Here is a 14,220-nt window from a genome sequence, read left to right on the forward strand (position 1 = left end):
TCCAAGTGCTGAATATTTTTTTCCAGTGTTAGTGTCTAACTTCACAAAGTAATCATTTTTATTTTTAATTCTTCCCCACACACTGACACACCAACACAAACAGGTGACATTTCACTCAGCCTTGAACATAGAACCCTGCTCATTACAATTACTTGTTTTATTTCTAAATTTGAGAGCTTAAAACAGCTTTTGTCAAGTCCTCAGGGCCAGTTATATACACACAGTGCCAGTCAAGTTTCAATACCTTATCCAAGGGTTTTTCTTTATATTCACTATTTTCTACATTGTAGAATAATAGTGAAGAAATGGAATCATGTCAAACTTTTTAAATGTTAAATCAAAATATATTTTCTATCCTTCAAAGTAGCCACCCTTTACCTTGAAGACAGCTTTGCACACTCTTGGCATTCTCTCAACCAGCTTCATGAGGAATGCTTTTCCAACGGTCTTGATGGAGTTCCCACATATGCTGAGTGCTTGTTGGCTGTTTTTCCTTCACTCTGCGGTCCAACTCATCCCAAACCATCTCAATTGGGTTGAGTATTTGTGGAGGCCAGGTCATCTGATGCAGCACTCCATCACTCTCCTTTTTGGTAAAATAGCCCTTATACAGCCTGGAGGTGTGTTCGGTCATTGTCCTGATGAGAAACTAATTATAGTCCCACTAAGTGCAAACCAGTTTGGGTGGTGTATTGCTGCAGAATGCTGTGGTAGCCATGCTGGTTAAGTGTGCCTTGCAATCTAAATAAATCACTGACAGTGTCACCAGCAAAGCACCATCACACCTCCTCCTCCATGCTTCACGGTGGGAACCACACATGCGGAGAACATGGTTGGAACCAGAAATCTCAAATTTGGACAGATTTCCACCAGTCTAAGGTTCATTGCTTGTGTTTCTTGGCTCAAGCAAGTATCTTCTTCTTATTGGTGTCCATTAGTAGTGGTTTCTTTGCAGCAATTCGACCATGAAGGCCTGATTCACGGTCTCTGAACAGTTGATGTTTTGATGTGTCTGTACTTGAACTCTGTGAAGCATTTATTTGGGCTGCAATTTATGAGGCTGGTAACTCAAATTAACTTATCCTCTGCACCAGAGGTAACTCTGAGTCTTCCTTTCCTGTGGCAGTCCTCATGAGTGCCAGTTTCATCATGGTGCTTGATGTTTTTTGTGACTTTCAAATTTCTTGACATTTTCCAAATTGACCGACCATGTCTTAAAGTAATGATGGACTGTCGTTTCTCTTTGCTTATTTGAGCTGTTCTTGCCATAATATGGACTTGGTCTTTTACCAAATAGGGCTATCTTCTTTTTACCATCCCTACCTTGTCACAACACAACTGATTGGCTCAAACACATAAAGGAGACCAATTGAAGCTGGTTGAGCGAATGCCAAGAGTGTGCAAAGTTGTCAAGGCAAAGGGTGGCTACTTTGAAGAATCTCAAATATAAAATATATTTTGATTGTAACACTTTTTTGGTTACTACATGATTCCATATGTGTTATTCCATAGTTTTGATGTCTTCACTATTATTCTACAATGTAGAAAACAGGAATAATAAAGAAAAAACCTTGAATGAGTCGGTGTGTCAACTTTTGACTGGTACTGTATATAGTTTTCCCCTATCAGGGAGGATTAAATGCATAGAAATATAATTAATAGAACAGACTAATCATATACTATTAATGATGTTTCTATACATTTAATCCTATCCGATAGGCGAAATCCAAATGAAAAGGGCCCTGATCGGCTCTTTCCTCTCAATCCTCTGAGTGTATGGTATCATCACACGAGCTTGTAGAGAACAGTCGGTGTTGTCCCATCTTGTGGTGCCTCCTCTTCGGCAGTTGTGACGCTCCACGGCCTTTGGTTTCAGCACTGGGTCAAGTGCAACCCATATCACATTTGACCGTGGCTCGAGTTGCGAGTAATCTTTTTTGGTTTCTTCCATTCACTCAGATTGAACGATGCAATAAAAGATTGAAAGGGCATTTGTTGTGAAGCTCATTGGTCTTAGAGACACTCAAAAGCATCTCCACATTTTTATAGGTTCATCAATTATGGACAGCTCATTCCACTGTTAAAGTCTTTACAATTGAAGATTATCCTTATTTTGTAAAAACCAGAAATTGCAGTATTTTGTGAAATTGTAACCTACTTAAATTGGCTAGGCAATTCTATTAGGGAAATTACATCCTCAAAACTTAAGCCTAACCCAAAGATGATTGTTCTACTTGGTAAAATCAAGCTTTTTTTACTGTCTTCAATATGCATGTAATTTACAAATTACTCCGTTCTTAAAGTTCAACTTGCCATGCACCCATTAAAACATTTGCGTCTGAGCATTTGCAGACACTCAAAAGCAGGGGAAATAAACTCATATATCGCTTGATTTGTACATATCAGACAGGAGCCTTGTGATGGGCACATTCCCGATGGTCTTCTTGAAAAATACTTCCTCTATGGTGGACGGGCTGACTGACCGCAGAGCTGGTAGAAGCAGAAGCAGCTTCCCAAAGCGGCAGGGCTGAGTTGGATATCTACAATAACAAAAACAAGAAAGATGCAATTATTTCCTTGTCTTTAAATTTCATTTGTGACTGTTTTCTAATTGCACAGTGACTCCCTGAACAATTTGCTTGTTTGTAACTGTTTATATGAATTGACCAAGTACCCAGCAAACGGAACATCTTAAGGACATTAGGCAACGTTCCCATTAGGTCCCTTTTAGGGTTTCGGCAAGATGTTTTCGCACTGATGTACTTTGAACATTATAGGAACATCAAAACATTACGTTAACCTCGGGACCATAAGATGACGTTCAGTACAGGTCCTGGTTTGGTCGCGTTATAACGTTATAATTAAGTATTTTGATGACCAGGAAGCGTTAGAAATAGGTTCCTATTTGGTTTTGACAGAACATCATCCTCTGGACATTCAATAACTACAAGGGAATGTTTCAGACAGGTCCTGGATTATTACAGACAAAACGTTACATTAAGGTCGCAGCATGATCGTTAAGGTACATTACAAAAAGGTTCCCAGGTTGCTCCAATGGGACATTATATCCAGGACATTCAGTAAACTCAAGGGGACATCCAGTACAGATCCTGGTCTGCTACCAACAGAAGGTTACAATAAATTATTTTAATGATCATTAGAGAACGTCCCCGTTTGGCTCTGACAGGAGGTCCTCATGACATTCAATGACCACACAGGGATGATTCATACAGGTGTTAGTTTGCTTAGGCAAGACATTGTGTCATGGTCCCCAATAAGGGTCTTTCTAGTTCCTACCCCGTTAGTTGTGGGGATCGAGATGTAATCAAGTATGTTTTTAGGATGCTCTCATAGAGCTGGGCGATATGGACAAAGAGTTATATCACAATTACTTTCCATTAGTGCCAGATTTCTAGACTAAATTTTATTCAACTGAGATTGTATGATTCAAGAAATAAGTTAGCTAGTTCATCTAACATTTCCAATGAATGCCACCTGTCAAATTGGGATTCAGAATGATCCGATTTCTTTAGGGCTCTATAGTGATTAACATATTTTTTGTTCATATTGACCTAGGCTAGCCTATATGCTACAAAATGCACCACCTGAGGAAGTAGGAACTGAAAACAAATTAACTAGCTAACTCTAAATATTATATTTTTGCTCAACAGATATCTCTTTTGTGCATATTGGCCTAAGCTATAGGCCTATGCTACACTACCTGAGGAAGTGGGAACTCAAAACATATTAGCTAGATTGCTAACTGTAAATGTGATTTTGTTGCAAGTTAGCGTTGATTGTTGATCAGTAAATGTAATGTCCTACAAAAACGTTCCGTCTATAGGCCTAGGCTACTTGATGTGTTCATTGTGAATGGGGGCGCTATACGCTCCGCGGGTGCATCATCCCTAAACCTTATTAGCCTACATACTCAGTTATAAAGTGGTGCCATTTGCTCAAGATTGAGAGTTGATCAAATAAATATTATACTGACACAAAGCTGAATTTATGCCTTCTGGGAATTACAAATTTCAAACGTTATGAGTGGAGTTGGAAAGATAGATGTCAGAAGAATTGCAGTGCAAATGTTATTTTCATTTGTCTGTCTGTATATTTCAAGACCTGACATGAAGGTGCAGTGAGATACCCGATGGGTTGGACAATAATCTTATCATCAAGTATCTTTTAAAAAGTAAATCAAGCCTTCGTTGTTCAGGTAATGGACAGTTCAAATGCTTTATTATCTAAAGATTTTAAGAGCATGGGCGATGGAGAGAAACAGAATTATGCAGTTTGAGGCCATGTGGCAGAAAGTGATAAGGGCATGGAGAACAGGGGTGGGGCTAGTGGGTCTGGGCAGGTGTGATGTAGTGATGCTTGTCACAATTAGCACTGAGCGATTAGTGCTTTTTGAGGTCGGTTCAGTTTTAAAAAAGTAACAATTTTGGTTTCGATAATTTTTTCAACATTAAATGCACTATGCATTATGTGGGTTGAATGCTGTATCAACACAGAATAAAATAATGAATAAAAGTCCCATGACGGTAGTGACTGTCCATTACTGCTTATCATCAGTTATTCACATTACTTTACTCAAATAAAATATTTAAGTTGTTGTGTATACTACATTTGTTATATTTGATGACTTTATTCTTTCAATCCAACTCATCTCGTCTCTATAGAGCTACTGTCTATGCTGTCACTATTTTAGTAGTTGTTCGAATTAAATAAAGCATACTTTTATGACTACTGAATACCAACTATCAATCACTTAGATCATGTATTTTCAGGTGGAGATAACTAGTAAAGAAACTGTTCTCTATGTATCCCCTCTTACGCACATTCTGTGTCTTACTTGTAGCAGGCGTAAAAGAAACACAGAAGGGACAAGGTAAACCGCTCAATGGATTATGGTCATTGTAGTTAATTATAACGTTTTCTGTGCTAAACTATATAGAGCATTGGAGTGTTGGAAACTACAACTCCCTACTACATCGCATAGTTCGGGCATTTGATCTGATTTATCTCCTGAGAAACTGTAGAGCAATGTGCGCATTGAGCTCACAGAAATGGACAAAATGGTATTCAAATAATTGAACTGATGTCTGTCAATTAGTTGTTTAAAAAACAAAAAATTACTTGCATTTAACAAAAATGACTGACATTGGGGCGGTAGGTAGCCTAGTGGTTAGAGCATTTGACTAGGAACCGAAAGGTTGCAAGTTCGAATCCCCGAGCTGACAAGGTAAAAATCTGTCATTCTGCCACTGAATAAGGAAGTTCCTTGGCCGTCATCGAAAATAAGAATGTATTCTTAACTGACTTGCCTACTTAAAAAAATTAACATTTTGGTTAATGCACCTCTCTTAAATGCACTAGACAAAACCTCCACAGGACCATGGCATTAGGCGACCATTTCGTAACGTTCTGGGGATGTTCTAACAACAAATTTTTGTTTGCAGGGTAGCCTATCTTGCTGTGCATAATAGCCTACTGTACAGAAATATGCCCATATTGGCTGGCCACTTGTGTGCCAAGTATTTTGGTAAAGTGAACAAATAGCTTAAATAAACAAGTGTCTGCATATCTGTTAAGAAATAAATCATTTCTAAACTGTTAGTTTTTATCAAATGTCTCACCTGGTGTGTATGTAACTGTTTAGGGTGAGCTGTGCCTCATCCTGTAGTGCAGCGATGGCACTGGCGTTGCGAAAACTCCTCAACTCTGACCCGCCATGCGTTGGCACAGCTTGAAGGGAAAAGGCACAGACAATATGGTTACTGACTGCCATTATATTCACATGTACCTGACAAATGCATGGTCAAAGTTCTTCAGACATCTGCATTGAAATGTTTTTAAAAAACATATCTATTTTGTTTTTGGCATTAACATCCTTGTTTTTTTCTAAACTATTGGTGACCTTGCAGGGACAATTCCATTTCAATTCAGAAAGTAAACCAAATTCCAATTCCACATTTTTCTTATTAAAAAGCATGGAATATAGTTGGAATTGGGAATTGGAATTTCAATTAATTGCTGAATTGACTGCAATTCAAATTAAATTAACCCCAACCCTGCCTTCTTGTGATTTTAGTGAGGATAATTTATTTTAATATAATTTTTTATGACGCCCTCTTCAACTCACCAGCTTTGAACGTGACGATGCACTTCAAACAGGCGAACTCGGTTGCGTCCAGACGCAGCTGTCTGAAGCGAGTAACGACCTCCTGCAGGGCTTGTATTTCTGAGATTATGTTATTCAACCGCTGGGACTCTGTGTTGTCTGTGTTCATACCTTTAAATAAATGGAATGGAGAATCTGTCTCTATTTTCGCTTTCCTTCCAACGCCACATTTAAATCCCATGGAATCGAAACGAAAATAATCTAAACGTAACATGATAGTAAGTAGCCTAAATGTAATCGGTTAAGTAGAGTTAACCTGTTGATTGGTCATATGGGTTTACATACCGGAAACAGCGAGCAGGGTGTTGGAGTCCACCGGAATGGCCCACTGCGCTATGCCCAGAACAAACAGTTCCCTCCAGGCGTCCTCCAACAGGATCAACTGTAAAACAGATTACAAACCTCAGTCAGCGCTGCACAATGAGCATGCCTAATATACTTCCAAGAAAATATTGATAGAGAATTAAGGTTTGAACACATTAGTTATATTATTTGATTACTGTACTTAGGCCTATGCAATTGTAACTTTTATTTTTGGAAAGGGATAGCCTAATAATGTAATTTATTGGCTAATATCTATCCTATAATATCCATACTGAATATAGTGGCTTACCTGGTCAGGTAAGGGGAGCGTGGAGAAGGCGGGAACGCTCTTGGCCCACTTGATGCTCATGAAGAGCAGGCGCGCAGCTGACTCACACACGGACTCCGTAGCGACCTCGTAGAGGTACATGGGCGTGCCGCTGACCTCGTGAGGGTACTGCAATGCAAGAGGTCAATATAAACCATTTGAATAAAATAATGTGCTATAGGACTAATAAATAGCGTGATCAAATGCATCGGTGCCACATTTGTGACTAATATGTGTGTATCTCATAAAACAAAGCACCAACACTAGATTAAACTGTGGGTCTAATTATAAGCTCATGTTGCCTGCGTTGGATGGAGGTGAAAATATGAATTACATATTGTGTGACTCGAAGCTGCTGAATCGGGACCGGAATGTCAACTTCTAAACCTCTTAAAAGTTGAGAAAGAAGCACGTTGTGTTTTTCCAAAGTTCTTGTTTGTACTCATTGACTCATTGGCCACATAGCGCAGCTCCGTGAGTGAAGGGTGAGCCGAGGACAGGGGCTTACCTTTGGGGTGGGCTGGGCCAGTCCAACGATGGCCTGCCTCTCCGGCGTGCTGGCTACGGTGCTCATTTCCAAGTTATGTGGCTCCAATTGCGTGACCGTAGTGAAAAACGGCGGCCCCGGTAGGCTCGAGCCCGGGAAGTGGGTCGATGAACCGTTCACCTCTTTGTGCCCCCGGAAATATAGGGCGACCTGCTTGCGTATGGTGGAAGTCCTGGGACCCCTCTCGTGCTGAACGGCTGTCAAATTGGAGAGCAGGGACAATACTCTTTAGTAAACTAGACCTACTCGTCTGTGAATGCCTTATTTATCAATGTTCTTATTTTGTTCAAAGCTCGGTGAGGTAAAAGGCTTTGCCTCTTATGAGAATGTTATGAATACGTCCTCTGTTTACCCCGCTCTCAGCTGATTACGTTAAATACACTTTTCCATCCGATTTGATCGCCTCAAACCGAAATGTCACTGCCGGCGTGTAGCCAAAATAATAATTAAATTAAGCCTATTACCGTCTTTATTCATGTTCACGTCAAGACACTTTTTCAAACGGCACGCTCGGCATTGGTTTCTGTGCGTTTTGTCCACGGGGCATCCTCCCTATAATGGAAACGAGAGAGTGTGAGAGAGTGTGTGAGAGAGAGAGAGAGAGAGAGAGAGAGAGAGAGAGAGAGAGAGAGAGAAGTTAAATGTAATTGCTCTGGGCCTCGTTTCCCTGATAGGATGTAAAATTAACCATTACGATGATCGTAGCCTACCAGTTGTATCGTTGTTTACGAGGCAACTTTTTAAGCAAGTAGAGAGAACTTTCGCTAATTGCGTCGTTCAACCATGTGTCGAAACTGATAGGATCTAAAGAAAAGCAACGCTGCTCTCGGATCAGCCTTCTCTACTCAAATCTTACTTAAACATTAGAATGATTCCACAATACCGACGACGGATCGGCTCCTAGACTAGAGAGATATTACCATCTATGTCTGCAAATATTGAAGCGGCTTATTATGCTTACCCAATAATAATGCATCTTGTCACACATCATGAAACAAACATTACAGACAGTAGCCTAGTCGCAAAAAAAAACGGAGTATGATTTAAATATTATTTAAATATATAGGCCCATGTTGCCTATTTATCTTTTAATGCCGTGATCTCTGATTTCATTTGAAGCATCGTTTTATCTTTCACTTGTTTGCAAAAATTGCAAGTACTTTGGCAACTTTGTATTTATAGTCAACTTTGTTCTGAACTTATCGGCGGTCACAGTCAGACAGACTTGATTCTATGTTTAGCGGAGATCCTCTGTAGATAAAGTGATGCGGAAGGGCAAAAAACATCTAATGCTGCTCTATGAGTGGTCTGGATCACTCGTAGATTTGGGAATGTTTTTAAGAGCAACGTTACTAACGAAGACTCTGGAAAACAGATCGGCTGTTGAAGATACATAGTGAGATTTTTTTAAACTTTATTTAACTAGGCAAGTCAGTTAAGAACAAATATTTATTTTTAATAACGGGCCTCGGAACAGTGGGTTAACTGCCTTGTTCAGGGGCAGAACTACAGATTTTTACCTTGTCAGGTCGGGGATTCGACATTGCAACTTTACCCCCCCCCCCCCCCCCCCCCCCCCAACGATGTTCTTAACACCATGAAGGCTCTGGCACAGTGAGTGAATGACACACTGTGTTTGAGGGAGAAGCGAATGGCTGTTAAAGGCCCAGTGCAGTCAAAAACGTGATTTACATGTGTTTTATATATATTTCCACGGCATGCGGTTGGATAATACTGTGAAATTGTGAAAACTATGATAATGCCCTTTTACTATAAGAGCTTGAAAATCGTATTGTTTTGGTGGGGTGGAGTTTTGGCCTGCCTGGTGATATCACCAGCCAGTAAATTAGTTAATAGACTAAGAGAGTTCCAAATAGCTAGTTTCCCCTCCCCACTCAGACCACTCCCAGACAGTCCTAGCAAATTCTTGCTTGATGATTTGCTATTTCCTCACAAGCTGTTTTTGTTTCTTTTTGACAATTTTAATTGAACAAAATCGCAGTAAGGTACTTAATTGTTACACAGAAATTATTTGATTTTGAGATAAAAACGGCTGCATTGGACCTTTAAACAGTTATTTTCCTGGGACGCCATTCTACAGGTGAAGGATGTGTTATTATCACAGCTATTGACTCGATCCCCCGCGGCTCAGCAGCAGTCTCATCTCCGAGGATAAGTAGGGCTATTCCGCCCACTGTTGGCTAAATCCTCGGGTTAGTGTCATTACATTAGATTGGATTACACCTGATACATTAAAGCAGGACTGTGCTTAGCGCCAGTCAATGGCCTTGGGTGGCGATGCAATTAGGCCCTGTCGTGCCCTGGGTGGCTGGCCGCTCACAGAGACAGGTCTTAGGAGAGATTTAACCCTGGAGACTCAAGACTGGCCGACAATTTTGATTTGATTTGATTTAAAGACGCAACATGACCGTGCGTAAAATGCCCAATGTGTGCGTCATGTTTGGATACATTTAGGATAAAGTCCCCACCTGCACTTGAAATAGGTTTAACATTAAATTGGAAAAACACTATTACCTGAGAACCTGATTTACAGACGTATGTCCTGTTTCTGCGGATGCTCCTCTTGAAGAAGCCAGAGCAGCCGTCACACGCGTACACGCCATAGTGTTTCCCAGAGCTCCGGTCCCCACACACTTTACACGGGATATCCAAGATACGACCTGGAAAGAATAAATACAAATTCATTAATTTATATTTGTTTATTTTGAAAGCTAATGTACGTTGTTCCTTAAGATCAAGATTCAGAAAGGTGTTTTGCACTAGGAAAGAGCACCCATCTGAATAAATTCTGCATCCAAACTCATGCCCTGTACCCCTCCTCCTCATCACCCCTCCCTCCCTTTTAACGAAGGAGGACAAAACAAAACACACAGTAACGTGACAACAGACAGTGTACAGTGTCTTCATATACCACCCGGCCATGGGAATGCACCCGCAAGTTTCTTGTGAGTTCGGTTGTGGGAAGCGTCATATTTGAGGTCTCTAAAGACAATTCCAGGGGGCACACAATGGAGACATTAGGGAAAGTGTTAACTTAATGATTTTCCCCATTGAACCTCGTCTGACTGCCCCGATCTCTACAAGCTGCCAACTCCCCCTCATAATGGGACTCGACAGCTGCTTTATCCCGCAGGTCTGTAGGCCTGCGGATTAGGGAGTGACACGGCACAGAGAATAATGCGCACCAACTCGTTTCACCAACTCAAATGAAGTGTATGTAAATCGACCCCGGAGTAAATGAAAAAACGTGATTTCTGTAAAGATTTTTTTATTCAAATCTATTTAAAAGAAGTATATTTGTATGTATATGAGGGAGTCTTTTTTATATAGGGAATAGAAGGCTATGTAATTACACTGACGTTTTGCCACCTGCTCATTGATTCACCATGCAGTGACCCGTCAAAAAGGGTAGCATGGGAATTCGGATACGACCCCATAACGACAGAGCATCAAAAACAATCGACTTCGGCGTGGAGTTGGGACTTCAACACACCAATTATGCAAAGAGTACCAAAGAAGTCGTTGGCAATTACATTTCTATATGACGTGGTTTTATAAAGGATTGAAAATCCAGGATGCATTTCAAAGATCTTGAGAAAATATTTGGTGCCATGGCCAGGCTTACAACAAAAACGAATAAATTGGCCTAAGTTAATCAAAACTATTCGTTTAAAATAAATAACTGTATAAACCGTCGAAACAATCAATAAACGTTGGGCGATAGCCTAACTGCGCCTCTGAAAAGTTTATATGCCAAGAAGTAGGCGTATAGGCATCACATAAGGAATGAATCCAGTATCGCAATGTCCTCGTTAGACAATTATAATTACGGACTAATAACGGGCACATTTCCCATAAAGCTGGTGGAGGAAAATTTTATGAAATAAAAATGACGTTTGATTTTGGTGTGTGGGGGAACACGTCAGTAACTTCTCTCAATAGGGGTTCCAGTCGTCGCCATTGTGTGCCGTAATTGCTTAAAGATATATGGCATATTCCATTACCGTAATTACCATCAACCCCAAAACCTGCTGAAAGAAGTTAGACTGAGTTTTACTAACTGAGAGAAATGTTTTCGTGACCACCCACAATGTGTGCAATGAACTTGGAGGAAAGAATGCAATATTAGGCTACAACAATTGTGAATGATTCTAATTTAAAAGCTGTATGAAAGTGAATACTTGTAGATTGCTTTCTGAGATAAAATAGCAATCAACAAGGCATTGGTGAAACAAATAATAACCTATATGCGTTATAGGCATATTTCGTTTGGACGTAATGCAGTTTAGCAACACTTAAAACACAATAACAAACACAAAAATACATGCATTAAGCTACAGAATATAGAATATAGGGCCAATTGTTGTTGTCTCATTATTCCAGTTATTTGCACACACATGTAAACATTCCTTATAATTTCCCGAAATCCAGAACTTTAATGTTTTCTTTAATTTATGATGTACAAAGTCCTGCAAATTGTTCAACCATAGAACATAATTAATTTTAACAAAATGCAAGGGCAATTATTTGTGTATGCCATTTAAAAATCAGTATGGTAAAACATATTTGTCATGTCAAACAAACACACACACACACACACACACACACACACACACACACACACACACACACACACACACACACACACACACACACACACACACACACACACACACACACACACACACACACATATATATAGACAAATAGACACAATCAACACAATTGTTTATCAAGAAATGAGCATTTGGGCTATCATGCAAATACTAGCCCATTGGCCCGTCGGCCTACCTCCATATAGTTGGTGTCTCTTTCACGTACATTTTTTTTCATCGTTTTAATAGTTTGGGTGTTTCGCACAACATTTCAGGAACATTTAGTCCTACATGTTTTACCTTTACTAATCTTTTTAGAAATTAACATCGCAAAACAAGCAGAAATATGCCGTGTTGTTTTTATGAGAGAATAATGCCTTACTTATCAACAACAAATAACTGGAATTAAACTGGAAACGAAGAAGCATAGGCCTACAGCGCTCAATTTAGTTTTATTAATGGATAGGCTAGGCCCTGTACCATTCCTATGAAATACATTGTAACATTAAAATATTTTTTTTTTAAGTAGGTTTAAAGAACATGCACAATTATTGTACAAAACCGACTTCATAGTTTAAGTTAGAAAATGGGTTACCAGATGTATCCTACCGCAACTCCAAGGTAAACGCAAATTGTCGATGACTTCATTTCGCAATGTTTCAACGCCTTTCACATAATATCCTATTACTTTTCGATTCATACATGTTTTCATTGTAACAATGATAAATACCTTACTAACCAATTATAGTTTAAGAAGAAAGATAAACTTGAGTATGCTTACTTGATTTAACATTCAGAATATCCAAACACCCACTTGTTGAACCGGCGGGTTTGCTCATCGTGGACACTGTCGTTTATTTTCTATTTTCAGAATCAAAATCCTCTGTCTGTGCAAAAGCATCAGCTGAACGATATCAAAACATTAAATCTACAGTTTTCGCTGAAACCAATAGATTTATGTAAAGTCCTGACTCCTGAGTCGGCCAACTGTATATTTTCCAAGGATTATAAAATTCCAGCTATCAAGATGGATTTTGGAGTATCTGCAAGTATTGGACGTTGAGTTTCACAAAGTCCTGGCTGTGTGGACAGCAGCGCGACAGCCGGATAAAGAGCCGTCTACACCATGCGAGAGGCAACGACTCCTCGGGTGCGCAGAGCGCAACAAGGCGCACAAAGTTGGGTAGAAAACTGCCGTAGCGGCGCACCAAAACAGACGGACTGTCTACCAAGCGAGTCCAGAAGCCACGGAACACAAATAGTCTAAACCAACAAAAAACAATGCTCTTCTTAACTGATAAACAACGACTGGTAAAATTATGCTTGTTCAAACCCGAAGCAGAGGTGACTTTCTGCTGTGAGTCGTTAGATGAAAGCTTAGTAATATTTATGAGAAGTGTCAGAGAAGGCGGAGGGTGGAGAACTCCACTTCCTTCACCCACTTAGCTTGTCCCTGCTTTCTACTCCCAACTCTTGTGTGCCAGGATGACGTCACCCGACTCAGGCGGCTCGCTCTGAGGCAAGTGAAGTAAGAGTTCCGAAGGCTCGCGCAGAGGTTGTAACTGGGAGTGGAAAGAAAACACCGCGCTGTAGATTTATGTGAATTAATAAGAGGTGTTGTGCATGGCTATTGAACGATTCTCTCTACATCTCTCTACATTCTATCTGATTTCTGCGTCTCTGGTGTTTTAATAGACATGTATCAATAGGTGCAACTTTCCCTTTATAGGCTACTTAACATATTTATAAATTGTTTGATAGGTTTGGTTAAATTGAGCTGCTTTTGTCAACTCCACATAGCCTTACCCAAGTGTTCTCTGGGTAGAGTTTGAGCACAATTGAATGTGCACCTGTTGAGTTTATGAATGTGCAAGTGTGTTGTTACTAGTATTGCCTAAAACGAATGTCGATCGATTATCATTGAAAGAGAGTCAACGGTAGACGGTTTGGGCATCCCCCTCATCTACCAGGGCTGTGTGACAGACAGAGACAGCGGTTCCCATCGCCCTTTAGTAGTTGGGAACGAAGCAGGGGTTCTGGGTCGGGGATGCACACGCTAATGTAGACTAGAACAGTGTGGTGGTCTCCTCCCTTGGCCCCCCTGTGCCCGCTCGCCGGGGCGGAAAGATGCAGCCTCTCCTCTCTGTCTGAGGAGCAGGGTGTGCCGGGGCGAAGGGACGATCGCACCCGTAGACCGCATCATTGACAGTGACACCCTGACCTTGACAGCTTGCTGCGCTTT

General features: G+C 40.4%; 1 protein-coding gene across 1 annotated transcript; it reads right to left on the reverse strand.

Annotated features, from left to right (window-relative positions):
- Positions 1-1,562: 1,562 nt before the first annotated feature.
- nr2e1 (nuclear receptor subfamily 2, group E, member 1) lies at positions 1,563-13,390 on the reverse strand. The gene is made up of 9 exons (XM_020455278.2): positions 12,760-13,390; positions 9,898-10,043; positions 7,827-7,914; positions 7,324-7,559; positions 6,798-6,944; positions 6,470-6,566; positions 6,146-6,295; positions 5,640-5,748; positions 1,563-2,540 (listed from the first exon to the last, which is right to left on the reverse strand). The coding sequence occupies exons 1-9, from the start codon at positions 12,815-12,817 to the stop codon at positions 2,378-2,380; spliced, it is 1,194 nt and encodes a 397-aa protein (XP_020310867.1). The 5' UTR covers positions 12,818-13,390; the 3' UTR covers positions 1,563-2,377.
- Positions 13,391-14,220: the final 830 nt, after the last annotated feature.

This window comes from Oncorhynchus kisutch, linkage group LG21, assembly GCF_002021735.2.
Source record: "Oncorhynchus kisutch isolate 150728-3 linkage group LG21, Okis_V2, whole genome shotgun sequence".
Classification (NCBI taxonomy): domain Eukaryota; kingdom Metazoa; phylum Chordata; class Actinopteri; order Salmoniformes; family Salmonidae; genus Oncorhynchus; species Oncorhynchus kisutch.

What these genes read in the sequence shown, in the direction of transcription:
- nr2e1 (XM_020455278.2), bottom strand. Translation starts at nt 12,817, where the DNA reads ATGAGCAAACCCGCCGGTTCAACAAGTGGGTGTTTGGATATTCTGAAT. An exon ending in CGTGAACATGAATAAAGACG is followed by an intron (nt 7,560 to 7,826) that starts GTAATAGGCTTA and finishes CCAATTTGACAG; the next exon opens with CCGTTCAGCACGAGAGGGGT. An exon ending in CATCGTCACGTTCAAAGCTG is followed by an intron (nt 5,749 to 6,145) that starts GTGAGTTGAAGA and finishes TTTCCCTTCAAG; the next exon opens with CTGTGCCAACGCATGGCGGG.